The sequence below is a fragment of the Bufo bufo genome, chromosome 1, assembly GCF_905171765.1.
Source record: "Bufo bufo chromosome 1, aBufBuf1.1, whole genome shotgun sequence".
NCBI lineage: Eukaryota > Metazoa > Chordata > Amphibia > Anura > Bufonidae > Bufo > Bufo bufo.
This window is the reverse complement of record NC_053389.1, coordinates 526492402-526520357: the sequence shown is the minus strand read 5'-3', so window position 1 is coordinate 526520357 and position 27956 is coordinate 526492402. Positions and strand designations below refer to the sequence as shown.

The 27956-nt window shown below is 42.8% G+C and overlaps 1 protein-coding gene across 2 annotated transcripts in view; it reads left to right on the top strand.

Annotated features, from left to right (window-relative positions):
- The window catches only part of WASL (WASP like actin nucleation promoting factor), a 44758-nt gene extending 17144 nt beyond the window's left edge, over positions 1 to 27614 (top strand). Inside the window, exons 2-12 of one of the 2 annotated variants that reach the window (XM_040411824.1) lie at positions 9000 to 9134; positions 10568 to 10654; positions 11037 to 11133; positions 11449 to 11472; positions 13190 to 13355; positions 15074 to 15116; positions 19889 to 20042; positions 23728 to 23745; positions 24011 to 24549; positions 24652 to 24766; positions 26090 to 27614. In XM_040411824.1, coding sequence (XP_040267758.1) covers positions 9000 to 9134; positions 10568 to 10654; positions 11037 to 11133; positions 11449 to 11472; positions 13190 to 13355; positions 15074 to 15116; positions 19889 to 20042; positions 23728 to 23745; positions 24011 to 24549; positions 24652 to 24766; positions 26090 to 26151 — 1440 coding nt within the window. In that variant the 3' untranslated portion in view covers positions 26152 to 27614. The remainder of the gene's footprint in view (positions 1 to 8999; positions 9135 to 10567; positions 10655 to 11036; positions 11134 to 11448; positions 11473 to 13189; positions 13356 to 15073; positions 15117 to 19888; positions 20043 to 23727; positions 23746 to 24010; positions 24550 to 24651; positions 24767 to 26089) is intronic. The other variant, XM_040411833.1, reaches the window with a different exon arrangement.
- The last annotated feature ends 342 nt before the right edge of the window (positions 27615 to 27956 follow it).

Sequence of the window (27956 nt, the reverse complement as noted above, 5' to 3'; positions counted from 1 at the left end):
AAAAATGTTCCCAGCTTCCCCCTACATTGGATGAAATATTAAAAGGTGCCATTAGAAACCAGCCTCCTACCGCAATGTGAGTGGGAAAGTAAGGCAGGGAATGAAATGGAAAATCCCTGGGTCTTGAGAGGTATAATAGCTGCAAAGTATTGTGTATTAATACGCATGACTTTTTTTTTTCTAGAGTAAGATTGCCTGTATTGGCGTTATTGCGACCTTGGATTCTAAGAATAAATGACTTTTCTACTATAACGGCGCTGGATTTGCCAGCCCTTTCCGAGTGTGTCGTCTGCCTGGTCCTGTGCTTGTATTTCTGAGCATCTCTGCAAGATCTGCAAAGGGATCTTTATATAACTAAACGAATGGCTTCATAGAGTCTGAAGGAATGTACTCCCTACTCCCTAGTCAGCATTTGCAACAGGAAATATTGGTCTGTTTCTTCCTTGGGGAGAGGAGATTGGAATTTAGATCCCTTTGCAGCGTTTAGAGTTCATACATGTAAGGCTACTTTCACATTAGCGTTTTTTGCGGCTCCGCCCCGGATCTGCAAATAACGCTTCCGTCACAATAATACAACCGCATGTATCCTTCATGAACGGATCCGGTTGTATTATGTCTTCTATAGCCATGACTGATCCGTCCTGAACACCATTTGAAAGTCAATGGGGGACAGATCTGTTTTCTATTGTGTCAGAGAAAACGCATCTGTCCCCATTGACTTACATTGTGTGTCAGGACGGATCCGTCTTGCTCCGCACCACATGGCGGACAGAAAAAAACGCTGCTTGCAGCGATGGGGACGCGACCAAACGGAACGGAATGCATTTTGGTGCACTCCGTTTCGTTCAGTTACATTTTGTCCCCATTTATTGTTACAATAAATGGGGACAAAACTGAAGTGTTTTCTTCCGCTATTGAGATCCTATGGCGGATCTCAATAGCGGGATTGAAAACGCAGATGTGAAAGTAGCCTATGTGTGCGGACCCATTCACTTCATTCACTACGTGGGCTGTCGGCATCCGTTGTATCGTTCTGTGGCCCTGAAAAAATTATGAGGCATGTCCTAAGAATAGGTATTTCTATAATGGGCCTCCTGTTCCGTTCCGCAAATTGCGGATGGCACACAGGCGGTATCCATGTTTTGCGGACCGCCAAACACGGCACGGTTGTGTGAACAAGCCCTAAGTCACATTCAGATTTACAGACCTACAGAAAGATTATTTGCATGCAAACAACTCCTGCCTAGTCACATCCCTACTTAGCAACTCGGCTTCCTTTAAATTAAAGGGTCCGTGTAGTCAAGCCTTTTCATACACGTTACAGAAGACTACCCAACTCTTGCTGGGACTTGGCTAGTGTAATATTAGTATAAGGGGGGATTCCACAGTTTTTGTTTTTTTGTGGCCTTTTTGCTGTATGCGTTGATGTTATGAAATACTACAAAATATTTTTCCATGGTGTGTTTTCTGTTGCGTTTTTGGTGTGTTTTTTTATTTTATTTTTTAATATACAAAACACAGCAGACTCAAGGTTTTACAATGGAAAAAAAAAATATCTATATAAGGCTGGGTTCACACGGGCGAGATTTCCGCGCGGGTGCAATGCGTGAGTTGAACGCATTGCACCCGCACTGAATTCGGACCCATTCATTTCTATGGGGCTGTGCACATGAGCGGTGATTTTCACGCATCACTTGTACGTTGTGTGAAAATCGCAGCATGCTCTATATTGTGCGTTTTACACGCAACGCAGGCCCCATAGAAGTGAATGGGGCTGCGTGAAAATTGCAAGCAAGTGCGGGTGCGGTGTGATTTTCACGCACGGTTGCTAGGAGACTATCGGGATGGGGACCCGATCATTATTATTTTCCCTTATAACATGGTTATAAGGGAAAATAATAGCATTCTAAATACTGAATGCTAAGTACAATAGGGCTGGAGAGGTTAAAAAAATTTAATAATGTAACTCGCCTTATTCGCGCAGCCGGTATTGCGCAGCCCGGCATCTCTTCTGTCTTCATCTGTGAGGTAAAGGACCTGTGGTGACGTCACTGCGCTCATCACATGGTCCGTCACATGATCCATCACCATGGAGATGGATCATGTGACGGACCGTGTGATGAGCGCAGTGATGTCATCAAAGGTCCTTTTCCTACTGCACAGCAAAGATGAAGACAGAATAGAAGCCGGGCTGCGCGAACAAGTGGATTAAGGTGAGTTACATTATTTATTTATTTATTTATTTATTTTAGCCCCTCCAGCCCTATTTTACTTAGCATTCTGTATTCAGAATGCTATTATTTTCCCTTATAACCATGTTATAAGGGAAAATAATACAATCTACACAACACCAAACCCGAACTTCAGTGAAGAAGTTCGGGTCGGGGTAGCACATTCATTTTTTTAATCACGCGCGTGCAAAACACATTGCACCCGCGCTATAAAAACTGAACAATGGGCGCAATCGCAGTCAAAACTGACTGCAATTGTGTACCTACTCGCGCAGGTTTGCCGCAATACACCCGGGACGCATCCTGAACAAATCCGTCACGCCCGTGTGAACCCAGCCTAACAGTCATATAAATTGCATGGTTGTCAAAGTTCTTAAAGAGGTTATCCGAGCCTGGAAGTGCCCCCCCATATTCCCGGGCTCCTCACACTGATTCTACTTACCTGGATCCTTGCGCTGCTCCTGTTCCCCGCACTGCCGCAGCTGCTTCTCTCCGTGCGCAGATGAAAACCTCTGGTGCTGGGGTGGGGATCTAGCCAATGGCAGGCGGTGACGGGGACGAGCCTCCCTAGCATCGCGGGTGATGCTAAGGAGGCTCGTCCCTGCCACCGCCTGCAATTAGCTGAGCATGTGTGGGGGTGCAGGGTGTCGAACCCCCTCCAATTAGATATTCGTGGTATACCCTGAGGGCACAGACCATTGTTGGACAATACGTTTCTGGCAGTGAATTTCTACTCTCTCCCCATTTAAAACACACATTCAGCAGAACGAAGTGTGTATGGGGGAGTCTTCTTGATTAGCCGACGGCTATTGAGGAAAAAGGCCCCATTCTCATGACCGTGGGACCGCCATGCCCGTGTTGTGAACACAGGCCATGTGAACTCTGTATCGGCGTGTGGACCCACTGACTTCAATGGGTCCGCGATCCACAAGATTCATTAATAGAGCATGTGCTATCTTTTGCAACGTGGTGGCACGGTCCCGGAAACGCACAGAAGCCCTTCCGTGTCCATGCCACAAAAGATTGCACATCGTTAATTGCATTTTGCAGATCCATTGAAGTGAGTGGATGCACGATGCGGTGTTCACACGGGCAGTTTGCAGTCCGCAACACAGGCACGGTGGTCTCACGATTGTGTGAATGGGGCCTAAATAGAAGGGTACCTTTAGAACAGTGTCTCATGATCTGGGAACTGCTGGTGTCTTTTTAGTACATAGATGCCCTTGAATTTGTGCGCAGTGCATGGTTTCGTTGGAGCAAATAAAAGTTGTGTATGGACTGGGAAGTCCCTTGCGACATTGTTTCATAGGGACGCATGGAGATTTAGGTTGCTGTAGGTTTCCTGATACTTTGCAGCAGGTGTATGACGAGCACTTTGTGGCTAGATAAACTGAAAACGGTGCAGCCCCTGTGTGTAGGGGTGTTAAAGAACAGTGCATCACTTCTTTTCTGCCCTAGCTGGAATTGTTCTGAACTTTTCTTTTCGGCATTTGCTTGTAATGCGCTGGTGTGGACATTGTAAAGGTTAGAATGAATGGACTGTTTATGTGAGGCACCCTTCCAACTAGACAAAACACCGCCTGGTATGTTCACTGTGGGCTGCGTGTAATGCCGTGCTAGAAGTGGGGGGAGCTTCCTACACCGTTACTGCTTCCTCTGCTGGCGCTTTACATTACAAGTGTCCGTCAACATACAGTTACAGGCATGGTGGCTGCAAACATTGTGTATTTAAAGGGAATTTCTAGTTATTTAGCTTGATTACATTTAAAATGGTTATGCAGCTAATATGTATTGATGACCTATCCTCAGGATAGACCATCAGTATCTGATCAGTGGGCGTCTGACCCCCAGCATCCCCGCCAATTAGCTGTATGAAGAGGAGGTGGCGCTAGTACGAGTGCTACTTCCTCTTCAAGATTACACTGCACATCGTCTCGCCAACGCATTGTACAAGCGCTTGTTCCATTCACAAGCACTTGTAGTTACACTGCATCAGCGAGAAGATGTGCAGTGTTGATATGAGCACCGGCTCCTCTTCAAACAGCTGATCGGCATAGGGGAAGGTCTGACTCCTAACTCCTATCTGATATTGATGACCTGTCCTGAAGATAGGTCATCAATATGTACTCCCTGCACAAACCCTTTTAATTATGTACATGAGTGATAAGTGTGTTCTTAGAATATTTCAAAATTTATTTCTATGTGGAGTCACATAAAAATAAATGAAAAAATGGTATTGAAAACTTTGAAGAAACTGTCACCATTAAATTTTATGCAGTCTGCAGGCAGCATGTTAAAGAGCAGAACGAGCTGAGCAGATTGTTACGTAGTTTTGTGGACAAAGATTCAGCAAACCTTGCAATGTATGCATCTAAATCTCAGTTCGTACTGTACTTAAGGCGTACCGGAGTTTTAAAAAAATGGGCTTCCATTCGGCAGAGCCATTATGCGAACAAACATAAGGCCCCTTGCAGACGAACGTGTCCGAATGCGTCTCGGTGCATTGCGGCAAACCCATGCGAGTAGGTACCCAATTGCAGTCAGTTTTTACTGCGATTACGTTCCGATGTTCAATTTTTATCGCGCGGGTGCAATGTGTTTTGCACGCGCGTGATAAAAAACTGACTGTGGTACCCAGACCCGAACTTCTTCACAGAAGTTCAGGTTTGGGTTAGTTGTAGTGTAGATTGTATTATTTCCCCTTTATAACATGGTTATAAGGGAAAATAATAGCATTCTGAATACAGAATGCATAGTACAATAGGGCTGGAGGGGTTAAAAAAATAAAAATAATAATAATTTAACTCACCTTTAATCCACTTGTTTGCAAAGCCGGCATCTCTTCTGTCTTGTTCTGTGAGGAATAGGACCTTTGATGACGTCACTACGATCAACACATGGTCCGTCACATGATCCATCACTATGGCGCTGGTACTAGCACTCTAAAAGGAACAGGAAGCGCAGCTTTGTTCTAAGTGTAGTGGCCATGCTTGGTTACGTCAGCTCAGCTGTCATTAACCTGAATGGGAGCCCTGCTACAGTGCTAGTTCCAGCACCGGAGGCCTCAGGGAATAGCTAATCGGTGGGGTGTCAGATCCTCACCAATCAGATAATAAAGGGGTTCTGCAGTTCTTTTAAACTGATGATCTATCCTCTGGATAGATCATTAGCATTTGATCAGCAGTTTGAAAAGGCAGTGGCGCTGGCAGTAGCGCCGCGGCCTTCTCGCTGTTTACCGCAGGCCCAGTAACGGCATGACTAGTATCACTGGCCTGGGTGCTGCTAAGCTCCATTCTTAAACAGCAGATTGGCGGGGGTCCCCTGCCGATCAGATGCTGATGCTCTATCCAGAGGATAGCACGGTTGCTAGGAGACGATCAGGATGGAGACCCGATCATTATTATTTTCCCTTATGACATGGTTATAAGGGAAAATAATAGCATTCTGAATACAGAATGCAAAGTAAAATAGGGCTGGAGGGGTTAAAAATTTTTTTTTTTTTTTTTTTTTTAACTCGCCTTAATCCATTTGATCGCGTAGCCGGCATCTCCTTGTGTCTCCTCTGTTGAATAGGACCTGTGGTGAGCATTAAATACAGTTACAGGACCTTTGATGACGTCACTCCGGTCATCACATGGTACGTCACATGATCTTTTACCATGGTGATGGATCATGTGATGACCGGAGTGACATCATCAAAGGTCCTGTAACTGTATTTAATGCTCACCACAGGTCCTATTCAACAAAGGAGACAGAAGTAGATGCTGGGCCGCGATCAAGTGGACTAAGGTGAGTTAAAAAAAAATTATTTTTTTTAACCCCTCCAGCGCTGTTTTACTTTGCATTCTGTATTCAGAATGCTATTATTTTCCCTTATAACCATGTTATAAGGGAAAATAATACAATCTACAGAACACCGATCCCAAGCCCGAACTTCTGTGAAGAATTTTAGGTACCAAACATGCGCGATTTTTCTCACGCGCGTGCAAAACGCATTACAATGTTTTGCACTCGCGCGGAAAAATCGCGGGTGTTCCCGCAACGCACCCGCACATTTTCCCGCAACGCCCGTGTGAAACCAGCCTAAATCCCAGGCTGATTTTTGCTAATCTGACGTGCCACTTTGTGGTAATAACTTTGGAACGCTTTTACTAATCCCAGCCATTCTGAGATTGTTTTTTCGTGACACATTATACTTCATGACAGTGGTAAATTTCAGTCAACATATTTCACCCTATTTATAAAATAATCCAAAATTTACCAAAAATTTTGAAAAATTCACAATTTTCCTAAATTTGAATTTCTCTACTTTTAAGACAGATAGTAATACCTCATAAAATGGTTATCAACATTCCCCATGTGTCTACTTTATGTTGGCATCATTTTGTAAATGTCATTTTTTTTTTTTTTTTAGGAAGTTAGAAGTTTAGAAGCTATTTTTCAAACTTTTAACAAAATTTCCAAAACCATTTTTTTTAAGCACCAATTCAGTTATAAAGTGATTTTCAGGGGCTTATGTAATGGAAACCATCCATGAATGACCGCATTTTAGAAACTGCACCCCTCAAATTATTCAAAACTGATGTTACAAACTTTGTTAACCCTTGAGGTGTTCCACAGGATTTAAAGGAAAATGGAGGTAAAATTTCAAAATTTCCCTTTTTTGGTAGATTTTTTTTGTGTTAATAAATTTTCTTGCAACACAGCAAGGGTTAACAGCAAAATAAATCTCAATATATTTTACTCTGATTCTGCATTTTACAGAAATACCCCATATGTGGCGGTAAACTGCTCTATGGGCACGTGGCAGTAGTCAGAAGGAAAGGAGCCCCATAAGGATTTTGGAGGCAGGTTTCGCTAGAATGGTTTTTAGGCACCATTTTGTATTTGAAGAGACCCTGACGTACCCCTACAGTGGAAACCCTCAAAAAGTGACCCCATTTTGGAAACTACACCTCTTAAAGAATACTGTTTATTTAGGGGTGATACTGAGCACTTTTTACCCCCTAAGCATTTTACGTAATTTGGAAACACTTGGCTGTAAAAATGAAAAGTTTCGTTTCTTCCAATAAAATGTTGCTTTAGCCCCAAATTTTTCATTGTCACAAGAGGTAACAGGGGGAAAAGCAGCCCATAATTTGTTACCCATTTTCTCCTGAATACGGCAACACCCCATATGTGGTGGTAAACTGCAGTGGGGGCTCATGGCAGGATTCAGAATGGAAGGAGCGCCATATGGCTTTTGCAGCCAGATTTTGATGGATTGGTTTATGGGTGCCATTGGTTTTTATTTTTTAAGTGATTGTTTTATGTGGGTGCTCATTTTTTGCGGGATGAGGTGATGGTTTGGTACCATTTTGGGGTACGTAAGACTTTTTGATCACTTGGTATTACACTTTTTGTGAGGCAAGGTAAAAAAAAAAAGGCTGTTTTGGCATAGTTTTTAAAAATTTATTTTACAGCATTCACCTGAGGGGGCATATAATGTGATATTTTTATAGAGCAGGTTGTTACGGATGCGGCGATGCCTAATATGTCTATCTTTTTTTTTTTTTTTAAGTTTTACACAGTTAAATCGTTTTTGAACAGAATAAAATATTGTTTTTGTGTTGTTCTCTTAGAGACTTTTTTTTTTGTTTGGGTGATTGTCTTAGGTAATGGCTCATTTTTTGCTGGATGAGATGACTGTTTGGTACCATTTTGGGGTACAAGACTTTTTGATCACTTGGTGACCAGAAAATGTTTTTTTTACGGCATTCACCTGGCGGAGTGGATCATGTGATATTTTTATAGAGCCGGTGGACACGACGATAACTTATGTCTACTTTTCTTTTTTTTCCAATTTTTTTATTTTTACTTTTATTTAATGCGCCGGCATCAGTGTTTTCACAGCAGGGATCTGGCTATCTGTGACCCTATCAGAGCTCTAGCTGTACAGCGCTGGGATTTGTGACCCAGATACCAGCGCCGTACATATACGGTGCTGGTATCCTATGGGTTAAAATAACTGCAGAACCCGTTTAACTTGTCCTGAGGATAGATCATCAGTTTTAGGAGCCTGGGAAGCTACTGATGAATGCTTCTGACACTTCTCTATACATGTCAGACATTTTACAAGAGATACACCCTACGATCATGCACCAAATTAGGCTTTTTTCACTGATTTGTTCCTTAGGAACTCCTGTGGCAGATTCCACAGCATTCGCGTGTATTTAGTGCTATTTTTTTTCTGGTAAAATGATGGAAGCCATTATCAGTCAGTGGGATCTGTTGGTGCCCACCATGTTAATCCCTTGCAGCTCCTATGAAGATCACCGATGTGGACTGTGCAGTGTGGATTATAGTCCATTGTGTCTATGGATTGTGTTGTCTGATGTTGACGTAAACAGTGGTTAATAATTACATATATCCGAAGAAGTACACGTGACCTAATCTTAGCTGACTTTGTCTCTGTAGCATATAGAATTCTTGGCCCAGCTAGCAGCAATCTTTTTGTGGTGCATTTATGAAAACCTCTAGAGTCTGCTGGCCACCATGTAATACAAGGATGACTCCAGTCTGCCAGGATTGGAGCCAATCCCTTGAATGGTGCCTAGCCCAGTTGTCCTGGTAGAGACTGCACTTGTATGTGTTTCCGCTACCTTAAAATATGTAAGCATATTTGGCAATATTGGGTGTCTATGTTAGTAAAAGTAAAGAAAATGTAAGCCATTTGTTTAGGCCGCTTTGTAATTGTGCTGTTTTTTCTGTTCCCACCTCCATCCACAGACTATTAATTCTGCAGTTGTCCAGCTATATGCTTCAGACCGTAATTCCATGTGGGTAAAGAAATGCTGTGGAGTAATATGCTTAGTGAAGGACAATCCACAACGATCCTATTTCATTAGAGTGTATGATATCAAGGTAAGACCTATTTGCATGTCTAGCATCCATTGAAACAGGAGATGCCATCTATTAAATCATGTCTCCAGGTTATAAAGGGCTTGGCCTGCACACATTTATCACCTATCCACAGAATTGGTGACGAGCTGGGTTCTCTGAGCCCCCTGTGTGAATGGAGCAGTAGTGTGCATGCTTGATCACCACTACAGTGGCTTCTATGGGACTGACAGGTTGCCGAATTCTGTTTGACAGCCCTGTAGACAGGGAATGAAGCTGCCCCCTTCTCGCAGGGGACTAAGGGCACTTGTTCCTATGATCGGAAGACTCAGGTCCCTAAGTCAGAACTCGAATTCTACCATGTTGGTCCAGAGGAAGGCAGAAACCCCCATGAGGCAGTTGCCTGTTGCCCCGCATTAGTGGCAGAGCACAGGGCTAGCGCTATATAGAACATGTCCTATTCTTGTCCGCAGAACGGAACTACTGATGCGGACAGCACAAAGTGTGCTGTCTGCATCTTTTGAGGCCCCATTGAAATGAATGAGTCCGCACTGTTCCGCAAAATTGCAGAACAGATGCAGACCCATTTATACGGATCAAGGTCCAGTCTCCAGGGGTCTAGTAACTATACCTTGTTAAATTATGCTTTTTATTTTTTCTTGAACTTCTTCAAAACCTTTTCGGGCAGAGAGTTCCATATTCTCTCTGCTCTTGCCCCAGCTTTCCTCTAGGATAACTAGACCGGTCTCTGTATTTCCCATTCATATGTTTGTACATTAGATTGCTCCTAAACTGTGTTTTTTTTTGTTTGTTTTTTTTGTGTGTCTTCCCCTCCCCCCCCTCAAGCTGAATAACTCCAGGCTGGATAGTAATTTTTTTTAGTCTGCAGTATGGTCATTCTCTTGATTACTTTGTTTGCACAAATGGCCAAAACTGTCCACAATATTCCATGTGCGGTCTATCTATAGACCTTTTGATACATCCCTTGACCTTAGCACTGGTTGCTAAAATGGTATACCCATCTGAAACATTTATGGCAGATCCACAGGATATGCCTTAAATGCCCAATAGGTACGGGTTCCACCTTCGGGACCCTTAACTGTCCAGAGAATGGTATGTAGCTTTACATTTATCCAGAATAAGCATCATTTGCCACTTCTCTGCCCACTTTACAGAGCTTAGTATGACCCACAAACATTGGAATTCTACACTGTAAGCCCTCTACAAGAAGAGGAGAGGGCCCAACACTGCCAATTGTGGTACCCCACTGGTACTTGTAGCACACTCTTAGGATGCACCATTAAAAACAAGTGTATTTCTAGTATATTTTTTCCACTTCAGTCAACTAGTAAAGTGTCTTTTCTGGCATTACTCAAATGCCTAAAAACCCAGTATTTGTTGTGTGCATAGGCTATAAACAATATTTTCTACTTTGATTACTCTTTGTTCTTCCTCAGGATGGTCGGCAACTCTATGAACAGGAACTATATTATAATTTTGTATATAATAGCCCAAGATCATATTTTCACACATTTGGTGGTGATGTAAGTATTAATATGTTGTTTAATGGATGTTTAAAGGACCTCTTCATTACCTTCATGGTGGAATCATTGCTATGATGGCACAGCACTGCAAACATATTGTACCTCACACAGGACAGAAAAGTAAAAGGGGCTAATATATCAATGAGAGTCTCTCATCTAATTTTGGTTGAGTGCTGGACAGACAGACAGGGAGGGCGAAGATAGGGAGGCAGGGGCTGAGGTAATGAGATAAGAGGCAGGCTGTAGCTGTTTCTAGTTGCAGTAAGTCATGACCTATTATGTATGTCCTTGACAGTGAATGGGTTATTGTTTAACTATTATACAGGCTTCTCTTATTAAATGTGTGAAATATTATTTTTATTCATTTTATGTGCTGCTGCAGTCATGTCAACTTGGCCTAAACTTTGCAAGTGAAGAGGAAGCGAAAAGATTCCGAAAAGCTATAACTGAATTGCTCGGAAGAAGACCTAAAAAACCTGGTAAAATTTAATATTGTTTTAAAGTGAGGAGGGTTACATACATGCAGAATTTGTATGTTTATTGCTACATGGTGCCGTGGATGAGATTTTACTAAATCTCATCCACATGTTGTGGTTGTGGAGAAATATCAGTTCTCAATTCTTTCTGCAAATTTTGACCATAAATTTCACCCATTGCAATGCATATAGGGAAATCCAAATTTTTTCCTTCCTATATAAACCTACCCTAGTAATCTGTACCAGAAATGGCAGTTAATTTTGCTGCATAGAATTATGCCTATAGAGCTTTAAAATGAGCTTTTGTTTCTCTTCCAGATAAAAAACGAGAACCACCAAATGGTAAGCTTTTTCTTTTTTCTTTTTGTAACTCTATTAGGTAGCACGGACCAGTTTGGCTGTGCACTGTACTTACATTTCATGACCGAAGTGCCATCACTGCACCTTCATCATTTCTAAAACTCTTATAATTCTGCAGCGCAGAATATGAATGTGCTCTATTGAGAACCAAGGTCGGCGGGTCTGTCAGATGAGGCAAGAATTAAGATACCTCAAAATAGACCCCTTTTAGGCCCCTTGCAGACGAGTGTTCCTCACACAGCATTATATTAATTTATGATGTTCTGTAACCCTTACAGTTCTGCAATGTATTGGATAACACTGACCTAATGCTGCCAGTGTTATCCAATACATTCCAGAACTGTAAGGGTTACATAGCATCATAAATCAATATAATGCGATGGGAGGTCAGGCCGGGTGCTGCGATGCGGACTCGCTGCGGGAGGAACGCTCGTCTGCAAGGGGCCTTATAAGTCAGTGGTGGTGTTACTGTGTCCATTTATAATAGAAACCAGGACTGTAGTGTGAACAAAGCCGTAAAGGCTCTGGACACATTTGGGTGCTTTTTTAAATAATTGTGTTCTACTAATTTTGGGTTTTTAGTCATTTATTTTCAATTATTTTGTATAAAAATTTAGCAGCAGGGTTTATCTACAGCTTTCCCTTTTAGTGAGTCTGCAGACTGTTGCTTTCTGCTTCACAGTGAATCGGCCAGAGAACTGCTCTGAGGGCTTGATCTGGAACCATTATCTCTACTTACCTCCGATAACAATTTAGCTTCATGCACACAACCAAATTGAGGATCCGCAAAATATGCATACTGTCCGTGTTGCAGCCACATTTTTTGCAGACCTATTGACTTCAATGGGTCCGTGGTCCTCATTTTGCAGCCAAGTATAGGACGTGTTCCATGTTTTTGCGGAAGAGGCATACAGATGTGGAAAGCACACGTATCATCCATGTGCTTTCCGTATCCTGATGTCTGTTCCGAAAAAATTTAGAATATGCCTGCAAAATGTGCACCATGGACCCATTGAAGTCGGGTATGGTCATGTGCATGAGGCCTGAGTGTGTATGCTCTGTCAGGAGTTCAGAGATGACGAATACAGATCGAGCCCTCAGAGCTGCTCTCTGACAGATTCACGGAGAAGGGGGAAGCTATAGTCTGCAGATACACAAAGTGAAACTTGTAAGGGAAAAACAGTTGACATTTTTCTTTATATAAAAAAAAAATATTGAAAAAATTATTTTAGCCCAACGTGATACAAAAAACTTTTAAAGCACCTCTATATGGGCCGATGACACGAGTTAAACGTTCCCTATAACTTTCTGATTGTTGCGATGAGGTGATAGCTGCATTTACATGCAACGATCATCCCCTCTGTATAAAGATGGATGATTGCCACTGCAGTCGCCCGTCCCCATGCAGCTTCATTGTTTGTCAGCAGCACATTCCTCTGTACCCAGGGTGATTTGCTGCTGGCAAGTGATTTTATTTGCCGCATAAATTATATAATCGCCCCACAAATGAGCATTTGCGTGTTCATTGGGCGATCTACTTCACCTTTACACTCACCAATTATTGGGAAACGAAGCATTCTTATGGGCGCTCATTCGACTGCAGCTTAAATTGTTTGTCCACAAGGACAACCTGTTTTATCTGAAAAGACAAAAATGGTTGAAATTGACAGTTTATTGTATTACATTGTCTTTTTTTCAGGGCCCAGTCTCCCCATGGCAACGGTTGACATCATACATCCTGAAATTGCCACCCCAAGATACACTACACAAGTGAATAACATTCCTTATAACAAAGATAAGAAAAAAGGCAAAAACAAGAAGAAAAAACTCACCAAGGCAGACATTGGGACACCTAGTAACTTCCAGTACGTACATTTCCTGGCTAGTGGTGACGTCTACAGTAGAGATGAGCGAAGTTATGAAAAATTTGATTCGGCTGCTTCGCTGAATTTACAAAGAAATTTGATTTGTGACAAATTACTTTGTCATGAAGCACATTTCTTTTGTATGTTGCGGGCGCAATGATGGGGAAAGTCTATCACGGTGCCCCTCTATATTGACATGGCAGATGCCTCGTTGATCGTGACATCTGAGGATACAATTTAGGCCTTTCAGGGGTTAATCGGGGTAAAAAAAAATCAAATACATACCTTATCCATTTGCTCTCGAAGAGGCCATTGGGACCATCTTGATTGCAGACACTGCGCAAAATCTCGCGTGATGTCACGCTGGCCAGACATGGTTTCTGCAATCAAGATGGTCGCGTCAGATTCTTCATGCGCAAATGGATGAGGTGAGTGTTTGTGTGTTTTTTGTTTTTTTTAGGAAAAAAATAGATTTGTTACCACGAAGCATGATGAAATTCAGCTGCACAATGATTTAAATTTTTTCGGGAAATTTGTATCAAAGTCAATTTGTTTGGCATCAATTCCCTCAACGCCAGTCTACAGCTTTAAACAGTGTGATGATGTGGAAACACCCTTGTCTACAAACCACTATTGTATGTTTAAACATATTTATTCCTTCATAATCTGTGTGTGGGGGCATTAAAAGGCACCTATAGCCTTAACGGGGTCATTCAGTAGGTGGCCCCTTTGTTCCAGAAACAGCGCCACACTTGCCTGCAGATAGTGCATCGTATTGCAGCTCTGCTCCATTTACTTCAGTAGGCCTGAGCTGCAGTACTAGACGCAAGCTGTCCACAGATGTGGTGCTGATTACAGATTTTAGGTAGCAGGCATATTATGTTGCAATTGTGCCATGAATTTGATCCACAGATTTCACCCTTTGTAAGTTGGCAGCAAAATCCATATGTAACACATTGCCAAATTCAATGTGTAAAATATATGCCACTGCATCTGAACACCTATGGGAGCAGTATGGCGTGGCTGTGTTGCTTCATTACAGCTTATTGCAATTTTTTTTTTCAAAATGCCTTTAAATACATGCATTTTTGCCAACCGTGCACGTGGATTGCCTCCGTGTGGGAATGTTGCAGCTCCCTGCTGCACTATTAACATCACATGTGACTCTACCCTAGCTCAAATGATTTTGAAAGGGTTGTCTCATCAAAGACGACCCCCAGATACTCCCCACAATCAGCTGATTGTGCCAGGAGATGCCACATCCAGCCAGGCATTTCCCTTGGTGCGTCCTCTGCAGGGGAAATGGAGTATTATATGGCAGCCATTCAGATGAATAGCCGCCCGTGTATTACAAGGGCAGAATAGGAGCCTCTTGAGAATGCTCTATGTTCTGACTCATAGGATCCCAGCTTGGCCCACCTTTATAATGCGTATATACCATTATAAGGCGTATGGTTATGGTTGTCCTCCTGAGCAAACCTGTTTCAGTTGACGCCACAGTTGGGGTGAGCTGCCACCTCTGGAAGGTGATATTTGGCACTATCGTGTATAAAAGTGGCTTATTTTGCAGGAGGCCTTTGTCATCCACTGAACATGCCTCCCATGGGGTAACTTTTGTCCTGCCTAGCTGTACTGGCTAACACATCATTTTGTGTAGATGCACAAATTCAGTTGTTTCTTATGATTTCTCTGTGTAACCCTGATTTTGTTCTGTTTAGACACATTGGACACGTGGGATGGGATCCAAACACTGGCTTTGATGTAAGTATGTGGAATAAGAAAGCTATGTAAAACACTATGCAGAAAGTGGTGCATATTAGTAAACCTATGGCCTACATTATGTCAAGTAACTAAGAATTAAATAATGGCCCTTTTTTTTTTATTTTTTATATCCATAACATTTCACCTGGTTTCTAGTAGTGATACATCCAGCTCATCTTGTTTTCATATACTGTTATTACATGAGGCATTTCAGTATAGTATGCCAAAATGGCATCTTCATGGATATATATTTTTAAGTATAGGCAATGATGCAACTGATTTAAAATTGAGTACAGAATATTATGCGGCACACCTGGAAAACGTAAAGCAAGTGAGCCGAGATTGCCAAAGTAATAAACTGCTAGTGGTGCTCTGTCAGTGATCACACAGCCAAAGTGGTGCACCCTTTTTATTTTGGGGTCTGCATTATGTTAAGGCAGGGTCTCATTAATACTGGGTGCCATTTCCCCTTGTCGTGATACAGGCTGCTACTCTCGCATGATGCTGGCTATCCTCCTGTGATATGTCATTCCAACCTCTTTCAACTTGGACCCGTAGTTCAGCCAAGGTGGTTGTTGGCTGCTCAATGGGGAGAGATCTGGTGACCAATCTGGCGCTGGGAGCTGCTGGATACGTGTTACTTGGTTGGAACACCACATCTCCTAACTGAGTCAGAAAAGGCAGTAGGACTGGTTCCACGTTCTTCCTGGACATAACAAAGGTTGGTCAATGTTCCCTCCACGTATATAAGGCCTCTTTCACACTTGCGTTGCCCGGATCCGGCGTGTACTCCACTTGCCGGAATTACACGCCGGATCCGGAAAAACGCAAGTGTACTGAAAGCATTTGAAGACGGAACCGTCTTCCAAATGCGTTCAGTGTTACTATGGCACCCAGGACGCTATTAAAGTCCTGGTTGCCATAGTAGGAGCGGGGAGCGGTATACTTACAGTCCGTGCGGCTCCCGGGGCGCTCCAGAATGACGTCAGAGCGCCCCATGCGCATGGATGACGTGATCCATGTGATCACATGATCCATGCGCTTGGGGCGCCCTGACGTCACTCTGGAGCGCCCGGGGAGCCGCACGGACGGTAAGTATGCTGCTTCCCCGCTCCCCGCTACACTTTACCATGGCTGCCAGGACTTTAGCGTCCCGGCAGCCATGGTAACCACTCTGAAAAAGCTAAATGTCGGCTCCGGCAATGCGCCGAAACGACGTTTAGCTTAAGGCCGGATCCGGATCAATGCCTTTCAATGGGCATTAATTCCGGATCCGGCCTTGCAGCAAGTGTTCCGGATTTTTGGCCGGAGCAAAAAGCGCAGCATGCTGCCGTATTTTCTCCGGCCAAAAAACGTTCCGTTCCGGAACTGAAGACATCCTGATGCATCCTGAACGGATTTCTCTCCATTCAGAATGCATTAGGATAATCCTGATCAGGATTCTTCCGGCATAGAGCCCCGACGACGGAACTCTATGCCGGAAGACAAGAACGCAAGTGTGAAAGAGCCCTTAGACAGGCAAGGCCATGGTAATTATTGGCTCTCCACACCATGACATCAGGTGTTGGCCTGGGTGTATTTGCATTGTGCACTAGGCACTCTCCAGCCCTCCTGTGAACTCTGATGCGGCCATCAATAGCAAACAATAATGTTCAGCGATGAAAGCAGGTTCTGTCTTGGTACTAATGATAGCCTTATCAGCGTTCACAGAAGGGCTGGACATCGCCTACTGTCATCATGCATAGTGTGGAGACACGCAGGAACAACACCAGGTGTCATGGTGTAGGGTGCAATTAGCTATCATGGCCGCTCCCATCTGGTATTCGTGGAGGGAACATTGAGCAGCCTTCATTATGTCCAGGACATTGTAGAACATGGTATTCCAAGAAGATAATGTCCGATTTCACACTGTCCACTATACACAATGTGCTCTTCAGGGTGTCCAGCAGCTCCTCTGGCCAGCTCCTTCTCCAGATCTCTGCCCCAATAAGAATGTTTGGGACTGGATGGGGTGATGTATCTCCCATACACAGCAGCCAACAACCACCTTGTCTAAACTATGGATTCAAGTTGGGTGAGCTTTGAATGACACAGGAGGATTTCCAGTGTCTGTATGACTGTTACCATGCCTGAGTGGCAGCAAGGGGAGACGCCAAACAATATTAATGTGGCCGTCTCAACATTTAACATACTGCAGAACCCAAAATAAAGGGGGCACCACTTGGTTGTGTGATCATTGACCAAGCACCACTAGCAGTTTATACTTTTGTCTCATCCAATCACTTTTGTTTATCAGGTAGTCTTTTTTTTTTTTCTTTCCTGCTAGTGTGTGTATGTACATACGTGTGTGTGTGTGTATATATATATATATATATATATATATATGTACTGTATTCAGACCTTTTTCACTTTTTTCACAATTTATGTTGCAACCTTGAACTAAAATAAAATAAAAGTTTTTCCCATCATTCTCCACTCAATACCCTATAATGAGAAAGTGAAAACAGATTTTTAGAAATCTCTGCAAATTTTTTAAAAGGGAAAAACTAAGATTTTGCATAGACTTAAGTATTCAGACCCTTTGTTATGACACTTGAAATTTAGCTCTAGCGCCTCCCGTTTCTGTCCGCCCCACCAAACTAAGGGTACTTTTACACTATCGGTAAAGTTTTCCGGTATTGAGTTCCGTCCTAGGGGCTCAATACCGGGAAAAAACGCTTCAGTTTTATCCTAATGCATTCTGAATGGAAAGCATTCTGTTCAGTATGCATCAGGATGTCTTCAGTTCAGTCCCTCTTATGGTATTTGGCCGGAGAAAATACCGCAGCATGCTGTGGTATTCTCTCCGGCCAAAATTCCAGAACACTTGCTGGAATGCCGTCTCTAGCATTAATTTCCATTGAAATGTATTAATGCCGGATCCGGTTTCCCGGTCTGCGCATACCTTTAAAAATGTGAAAAAATAAATACCGAATCCGTTTTTCCGGATGGCACCGGAGAGACGGGTCCGGTATTTCAATGCTTTTGTCAGACTGATCCACATCCGTTTTCACACGGATTTCCGGATCCGGAACTGCCTGCCGGATTCCTCTAACACTAGTGTGAAAGTACCCTAAGTAATCAGGTGAGAAGGGACTTGGTAAGACAGTTGACCAAGAACCCAATGGTCCCTCTCGCTGAACTCCAAAGATACTGTGTGTAGATGGGAGAAACATCCAGAAGGTCATCCATCATCTAGGCTTTTGGCAGAGTGGCCAGATAGAAGCATTTCCTCAGTAAGACACATGAAAGCCAGACTGTAGTTTGCAAAGAAAGTCACCTGATGGACTCTGACTGTGAGAAACAACATTCTCTGGCCTGATGATACAAAGATTGAACTTTTTGGCCTTAAATGGGTTGGCCTCCTTCTGGTTATTGTTAACAAAGGGGTTTGTAAGATTTTCAAAGTATATTGTGCTGTCCAAACAGAGGTCCTGTCCAAAAAATGCCTGCTGATGGAGGGGCATGTGACCAGGCAAATCACCTCCATTCAAATACACCACATTTGCCATCTGCACTTCTACTGTTAGGAGTGTAGTGCAGGTGATGTGTATTTGAAATGAGAAGACATTACATGGAGGGGATTTGCCTGGTCATGTGATACTCCATCACCAGCCATTTTATTGACAGGACCTCTGTGTGGGCAGCACAAAAGACTTTGTCAACAAGGGAAATATACCTTATGAAACATAGAAAATACCACAGATTTTCAACAAAGACTATATATTAGCAAGTGTCATATACATTGGTCAACAGTAGCCAGAAAGTGGCCAATCCCTTTAATACAAAGTGTCATGTCTAGAGATAACCAGGCACTGCTCATCATCTGCCCAATTCAATCCCTGCAGTGAAGCATGGTGATGGCCGCATCATTCTAGGAGTGTGTTTTTCAGTGGCTGGGACAGGGCGACTGGTTAGGGTTGAGGGAAAGCTGAATGGAGCAAATCACAGAGCATATTCTTAATGAAAATTTGATCGAGAGTGCGTTGGGCCTGAGCCGAAGGTGCACCTTCCAAGAAGACCATAAGACAATGACCCTAAGCACACAGCCAAGACAACACAGGGGTGGCTTAAGAACAACTCCAATGTCCTTCAGTGGCCCTGGAGAGACCTGAAAATGGCTGTCCACAGACAGTCCCCATCCAGCCTGACAGAGCTTGAGAGGATCTGCAGAAAAGAATGGCAGCAAATTGCTAAATCCAGATGTGTAAGCCTTGTGGCATCATAACCAAGAAGACTGGAGGCTGTAATCACTGACTAAGGTGCTTCAACTAAGTCCAGAGTAAAGGGTCTGAATACTTATGTCAATGCAAGATTTTAGCGGTCTGGCTCCTTCACTCCCCTGCTGCCATTCGCCAGTCTCCCCATGTCAACATCCAGTCCAGTGACATGATGCATGGAGGGCACGTCACGACTGCAGCCAGTCATTGTGTCAAACCAGATGTTGACAAATGGGAGACCGGCAGGCGGCAGCAGGGGAGCAAAGGAGCTGGATCTCAAAGGTCTTGCCACGTTGGCCACTCTGTCTCAAAAAGTACCCGGGGAGGTGAACAACACGTTTTAATGTTTCCTATTGAAACAGGAATCAGAATTTGTCCCTGCATGCCAGTCAACCATAATTGTTATACTTTGCAGGTTGTAAATTAGACCTGGTGTTTGTTCTTTTAGTATGTGTGTGGGTTTGTCACCTTTTTAACTATATATATTTACATTTTTTTTTTTTTTTTTTTTTGGTGAATAATTTGGACCCAGAACTGAAAAAATTGTTTGATTTGTGTGGGATCTCTGAAGCTCAGCTTAAAGATAAGGAAACCTCAAAGGTTATTTATGACTTCATTGAAAAAACAGGAGGTGTTGAAGCTGTAAAAAATGAATTACGAAGGCAAGGTGAGTTCCATGTAGTAATTATTCTGTGGTTCTAGTGGATGGGTTGGTTGTAATGTGGTGGTCTTTCTTAGGATATAATGTGCTTTGTTTTTTCCCCCCTCAATTTTGGATTAATGTTCTTCATACAGTTTTGTTACCATACGGAAGCCGCCAAAGTCTGAAGAGCTTATTTCACACAATAAATAAAAGGCTAGGTCCACATCTATGTTCACATTTCCATTTTTCTGGAAAAACAAAAAGGACAGCAGTGTCGGATAATCACCTGACACCTGCGCCTGATTGACCCCATTTACTATATTGGGGCCTACTGGGTTATTTTACCAGAATGATGTGCTATTTTTTCCGGCAAATGGAGGCTCCTGAGTGCCCAATGCTAATATTTTTGTTTTTATCTTCATACCATGTCAAGCTTTGATGAAATAAGCATTTTCATATTGGGCTTAAGATATGCTAGTTCCGTGCCGTAATGTAGCATTATTCTTTGGATGTGCCAGTATTAATAAATGCCAAGACTTGGGCCTCTTTCACACTACCGGTTTTTTATTTTTTTTCCGTTTTGCAGGCCGTTTTTTGCGTTCCGCATATGGTCCATATAAGGAACCATTCATTTCAATGGTTCTGCAAAAAAAAGGAATGTGTTCCGTATGCATTCTGTTTCCGTAGTTCCGTTTTTCCGTTCCGTTGAAAGATAGAACATGTCCTATATTTGGCCGCAAATCACGTTCCGTGGCTCCATTCAAGTCAATGGGTCCGCAAAAAAAACGGAACACATACGAAAATGCATCCGTATGTCTTCCGTTTTTTCTGAACCATCTATTGAAAATGTTATGCCCAGCCCAATTTTCTCTATGTAATTACTGTATACTGTATATGCCATACGGAAAAACGGAAACAAAAAAACGGAACAACGGATCCGTGAAAAACAGAACGCAAAACACTGAAATCGACATACTGTAGTGTGAAAGAGGCCTTAACCAGGAAACCCCTGTGATGCCGTGACCTTTTTGTGCTTTTGAAGTTTTCATATTGGCCACTAGATGTCAGTACAAGACTACTGACTTAAAGGGTTGTTCCAAAAACGACTTTTCATCGATTACTCTAGCTTCCATTTCCTGAATCTTACTTCCTTGTTTGTCATGTGTCTGCTGTCTCATCATGGACAGTGAGATGTGTCCTGAAAGGACAGGTGACACTAACCACACACCTATGATGCTTGTACTTGTCCTACATTAGAAGGCTCCAATGCAGAACGTAACCTACAGCAACTGAATATTAAATCAGATTTTCCACAGGGTGCTATGGTAGGCTAATAACTGTAGAGTAAGGCAGTTTTGATGGTGGTATTTGGGGATGGGATATAACAACAATATCTGTTGGGCAGGATTATTCATATTAGTAGCACAACCCCTTTAATTTTCCAGCTCCTATTGTTAGACCGTGGGGCTACACGGTGATCTTGGCCATGGTGACCAAGGATACCTTTGTGGCAGTGCAGCCATAGAAATGATTGGGGTAGCAGCGCAACCTAAACTCGCATAAAAATCCAGCAGGGTTGGATTGTTTTGCTATTCAGCTTATGAGTTGTGTGCTGCAATTCCTTTCATTTCTTTGCCTGCATTGCTACACAACAGTCCTTGGTCACGTGACAGGTGTTGCAACCAAGTGGTGGTTGGACATAACCTCTTTGCCCAATTACCATGTATGAGTGGAGGATTTCTTGCTTTTTCTTTACTACCGGTATCGGGCTTCACATGGGTATGCTAGGTGGAGACTTCTGCCTAGCAGTGAGCCCGGTGACGTCACTGGCACCTAGCATACTGAGAAAAGGCCGGGTATGTCCTGACGGTAAACAAACAGCCCTTGTCCTGTTAGATACAGTTCAGAGCAAAGGGTAGTATCAGAGCAAGAAATGCTGATTCTCCACCCATACAGGCTAAGGCCTATTGCACACGACCGTATGGCTTTTTCAGTGTTTTGCGGTCCGTTTTTCACGGATCCATTGTTCCGTTTTTTGTTTCCGTTGTGTTTCCGTTTCTGTTCCGTTTTTCCGTTCCGTTTTTCCGTATGGCATATACAGTATACAGTAATTACATAGATAAAATTGGGCTGGGCATAACATTTTCAATAGATGGTTCAGCAAAAAACGGAATGGAAACGGAAGACATACGGATGCATTTCCGTATGTGTTCCGTTTTTTTGCGGACCCATTGACTTGAATGGAGCCACGGACTGTGATTTGCGGGCAATAATAGGACATGTTCTATGTTAAAACGGAACGGAAAAAACGGAAATACGGAAACGGAATGCATACGGAGTACATTCCGTTTTTTTTGCGGACCCATTGAAATGAATGATTCCGTATACGGACCGTATACGGAACGCAAAAAACGTCCAGTAAACGGGAAAAAAAAACGTCCGTGTGCAATAGGCCTAAATGTGTGAAGAAGAGGTTATGTCCGGGTTCTGCTCTGAACCCAGACAACCCCTTCAAATTTACCCTGTACAGTGGTGCTCCCATTCACCCAGTATACAGGGTGCTAAGGTATTGCTGTGACTCCCTTTCCAGAGGTTGGACCCCCACTGATTGTAAAATGATGGGAAATCCTAGTGATATACGTATAATAGGGGAATAACCTTTTTAGCTATTGTTTTTTTTCTTTTTCATAAGGCTGCCGTTTAGGTCTAGCGACATTGAGCATTGTGACTTTGAGCCTGTTTTCAATATTCTTTGTTCTCTTACTTGGAGGAAAAACCATTCCCCTTCTTGTTGCTCATTGAGAACTCCACATATTGCAGCACCCTCATTTTAAACCTATGTGCCTCCAAAATAAGAGACACTTACTCTGTGCTCCTTCCATTGCACCCATCATGACCTCATTTCTGATAGCTGCAGGGAAAACCAGTTTTGTGTAAGCAGCCCATCAGTGTGCCCATGAAGCAAAGCAAAAACACGAGACATTTACCTGGCCAATAGCCACCAGTGGCTGTGGGGGTTCCAAGCTGGAAGGACTTCAAGCCATTGGAAACACACCGGTGATCAACATAAACCAGCTGTGCTGCGATCATGCTTGGATCTGAAGCCTCATATTGATTCGTCATTATGAGTTTTCAGACTCCAGCATGGCTGAATGGACCAAAAAAAGATTCATACTTACAGTAGCTGCTCCCCACCAATTAATTCCGCCAATCACTTGAGGATATGTCTCTGCTGAAGCCAGCCATTGGCTGCAGTCACACACACAGCCACCATGTCCATGCCCCAGCCAGAACGAAACAGGACTGGGACCTGAAGATGGAGAAACAGGATCTAGCATGCAAAACTGCAGCAGCTGGCAGCAGTTAAGTGTGTATCTTTATATAGGTGATGTAAGGCTAGGAGGGGCCTTGAGTTAAAGGGGTTGTCTCATCTCACCATTCCGTAGGCCAGGAGCTGCGCTTTTTCCGTAGCTCTCATTCACTGCAATAGTTAAATTATTCCTGGAAAAACTCTGTTGGTGTCGCACACCATTTTGATCTTGGTTCCGTTGCAAAACCTCAGTATCTGCTAGCTCCGGTCATGGGCAAACGTCATGCCTTGTCTCCCTGGCATTTTACTAATGCCCAGTCAGCATGCACAGTTTTTTGTCGTGTATAATTTCTGTTGGAATAAACCCATTTTAAAGGTCTGCTCCATTCATTTCTGTAGGTCCTCCACGTTGGAATGGTATGTATGGAAGGATGCAAACAATGAGACCTGATAAGCATGGAGTGTAAAGTGTGCCTTTCTCTTTACCCTTCAAATCCTGTAGTATTGATCCCATATTAACACATTACATATAGGTTATAAGTGTGTGAATATTTAGCTTGATGTGTTCTCTACACTTTAGTATTGTACTTTATGAAGTGCATGCACACTTACATGTGGTTCTGGATTCATACACGTGTTGATATTGCAATAATCATGACCATTTATTATTTCCATTTTACAGCACCACCGCCGCCACCACCTTCAAGAGGTGGTGCTCCACCTCCTCCTTCACACAGCTCAGGTTTACCACCCCCTCCACCAGCAAGAGGTGGCTTTTCAAAACCCCCACCACCTCCTTCCAGAGCTCCTCTGGCTGCACCACCACCTCCTCCACCTTTCCGACCTGGAGCCTCAGGACCACCACCACCTCCACCCAATCGTCTGCATCCTCCACCACCACCAGGTCATTCTTCATCGGCACCTTCAAGTCCTCCTCCTCCACCACCACCTCCAATACAAGGATTTGGAGCACCTGCCCCACCTCCTCCCCCACCTCCACCAGGCCCTCCACCTCCACCTGGTCCACCACCTCTACCTGGATCGGCAGCAGACAATGATCATCAAATTGCACCTCCTATGGGCAGCAAAGCAGCACTTCTTGAGCAGATTAAGGGAGGAGCTCAGCTTAAAAAAGTAGACAGTAAGGAAAGTAGACCAGTGTCTTCCACTGGACGAGATGCTCTGCTAGACCAAATACGACAGGGAATACAGTTGAAAACTGTGAGTAACCACTGCTAATCTCAACTCTCTCAATACTCTGTCTTCATGATAGGCTTCTGGTTTTGTTTTCTGTTCTGTGATTATGGATGCATTATTTACCAGGTGACAGATGAGTCGGATGCTGTTGCACCTACAGCTGCTGCTCCTCCTGCTCCTGGAATAGTTGGAGCACTGATGGAAGTAATGCAGAAAAGGAGTAAAGCCATTCATTCTTCAGGTATGGACAGCAAATCTTTACTAATGTGTCTGCGTAAACAGCACCTGGGTGTCACCGCTTTCTTTCAAAAACTATTCATATCTGCCGGCAGGTGGTGTGGGCATGCTCTGTGATACTTGCACAGAAGGAAGTGAGCTATCCATGTTGTCACTAATGGATCCAGGATTCATTGTAATCCTGCCTGTCGTGACTAAAATAAAAAAAAATTGCCTTTATAATCCCCTTGAACCTATGTATTATTATGTCGTATTAGCCTTATTCAAAAGGTTATTCATGAGATATAGATAATACTCACTCTTTTGAAGCTTTGCTTGTATTTTTCAGTCCTTTTATTTTTCATATAAATAAATTGCTTATAATGCAAAGTAATCCTGAGCGTGCTGAAATGATTGCTACTCCATGCTGCGCTCTGCAGCTGGAGCCTGGCTTCAGGCCTAGCTCTCATGGTGATCCGGAACATTGTATTAGCGCAGGCTTCTTTTCAGTCCCTGCTGCCCCTGCCAGGAGTAATCCTGGTGCGGACTGAACAGTCCCTATAGAGGCTGCACTGATATAGTGTTCTGGACCAAAAAGTCTCAGATGTAGAAATACACTTGATATTTCTTGCAAAGCTTAAAATTATTGTCACCTGGTGGTTTGCACGCTTTACCAAGGATTTAACCCTTTGCATTGTGAAAATCCAAAAGAATCCTGCAACATAAAGAGCCATAGATTTGAAAATCTACAGCAAGCCATAAAACTGCACTGCTTTTACCACTGTACATGAATGGGCTATTGTTTTTTTACCGTATCTTATTGCAATAAGTCCGCTGTGTGTGAACTTATCAGTGACTTTTAGGATGAGCCCTCTACTCCCCTCTCATATGTTGCATTCTCTTTTAAAGAAGTGTGTGTTTTATACAGAATAGAAAGGGATGCAAATAAGCTGTTAAGTAGCTCTGCCTCTGATGCCACCTAGTTGTAAGGCAGCTATCCTATAAGTCAATGTTCAGCCCTTTAAATAGGCCTTGAGCCATGACTTGGATAATAAGTAAGCCAGCATCTCATCTGCAGACAGCTGTTTCAGGGTGATTGTCCCGCATCAGTGTAAAAGCAGAGAGTACTGGCTTACTACTTTCTTCACAGAATTCCAGAGGAACATGTATGGCCTATAAGTCTCCTTCCGCCAACTAAGGCGTTCTCTCCCCAAGGAGAGAGAGTTCCTCCCATGTCTTATACAGAATATACAGATGCAGAAATGGATGTACTCCTAGTCATACACGCAGCCAATTAGTGTATTATTAATAAAGTGTCATTTTTTAAAATTTATTTTTTACCTGTTAGACACCGATGAAGATGAGGATGATGATGAAGACTTTGAGGATGACGATGAATGGGATGATTGATCTACACGTTATATAAATATATATATAATATATATTTTTTTTAAGGTGAATGAATACTAAACACTAATTTCTGTCTATGACTTCTGTAAAATGATCATGTAAATGGTTTACCAATCTGCTGTATATTTTTGTTGCTTTTTTAAATAATCTGTGCAATACCTCATTGGAAATTTGTCATACCGCTGCGCACCAATCTTCCTCCTGCTAAGTGTGCGAACTGACATTACATAACAGATGACACTAGCGAGTCTACAGCACCTGCGCGACAAGATCTCCCTGCGGAAGTTTCCATGAGTCAGTGACAGAACAACCTTTAATGTAATTGTTATAATGAAAAAAGAAACACTATTTTCTTACCCTGATTTTTCTGTATCTAAATTTCTTATAGACAGCTAGTCTAGCACTACGTTCTTTTTTTTTTTTTAAGTCATGCTGATCTTTGCTTATTACGCCCCTCATTTTGAACTCTGAGCTACATGTATGTTTTTGTTGGGGTTTTTTTTTTTTTTTTTTGACTCTACAAGAAATTGGTTTGTATTATCGCAGCCGCTACCAACAATGCTTATAAGCCCTTCCTTTTTCTTTTTTTTTTTTTTAAAGTTCAAGCAATAGCATCTTCTATTTTCCAGCAATATTGACTGTTTAACAAAACAGTTTTATATCCAATACCTGGTAAAAGTGAAAGTAGGACTGACAAAACACCAACTCCGAATTGGTGAGATTTTAACTTATATGGTGATTAGAACTGACATAGCAATGCTACATGAGGCCAGTGGCCCTAACTGCATTAACTACATGGACACTCTTATAGCCTGTACACTACGCATTACAGCACGTTGGACTATATCCGATATAGAGCCCATTTTGCACTTCTCCTCTCGTCTCTGTGGACAGAACTGCTTGCTTCTCTACTGTAGGGTTAAGTTTCTGAATGCGTACAAGCCACATTGCAGAAGCTCCAGAATCCATTCAGTGCCGTTAATTGTGCTGCATTCCTGTGTATCAGATAGCAAACACTACAGCACAATCATACAGAAAACCTATCTTGAATGGCAAATGAATATTACAGTAGTCTATATGGTTAAAAAATAAACACTAATATGTTATGAACCTGCCTATTGCAATGCTCTATTATCTATTGTATAGTTTTGGGGAACAGAGGTTGGCATTAATAAGAAATAAAGAACACACTTTGTATACATACCTGATATTTACTTCTATTCACACACCTTCGTATATGAGAATATAGTCCGACGTCAGCGCTAATGCAGCGGACGAGGACAAGTTTCCGTTCTGTGCTGGTTGAGGAGTCGCAGTAAAAGTTCCCGTTGGTTAAGCTTTCATTGTAAATGCTACTGGCTGTTAATAACTGATATAAGGTTAAGTGCGGCAGGCTGGTCCTGTTTCATTTTATATTCTGGACAATCAATAATCATGTAATTAAAGTGATCATGTAAATGTTATAGTGTATTTTATCCATAATTAGAACTGCGTTTCTTCATCTGGGACCCGCATCATGTGTAGATGTGACAACATGGAACATGTGCCGTATCTAAGGCTCGGCTGCTGCAGTAGTGTATCACAGATCTCGTTCCCTGCTGGTATCCAATCCTAAGGTGTGCCTCTGAACAAGCCAGGGCTGCCCCTTCTAGGGTTATTTTTTTTTTCAGGCTTGTTAATATTATATCGCCATCGATTTCATTAATATCATATAACTCTATGTAGGGCCATTCCTCTATTATTCCAGCTAGAGGATTATGATGACATTTCTAGCAGGAATAATGAATGAATGCACAACATAGCTG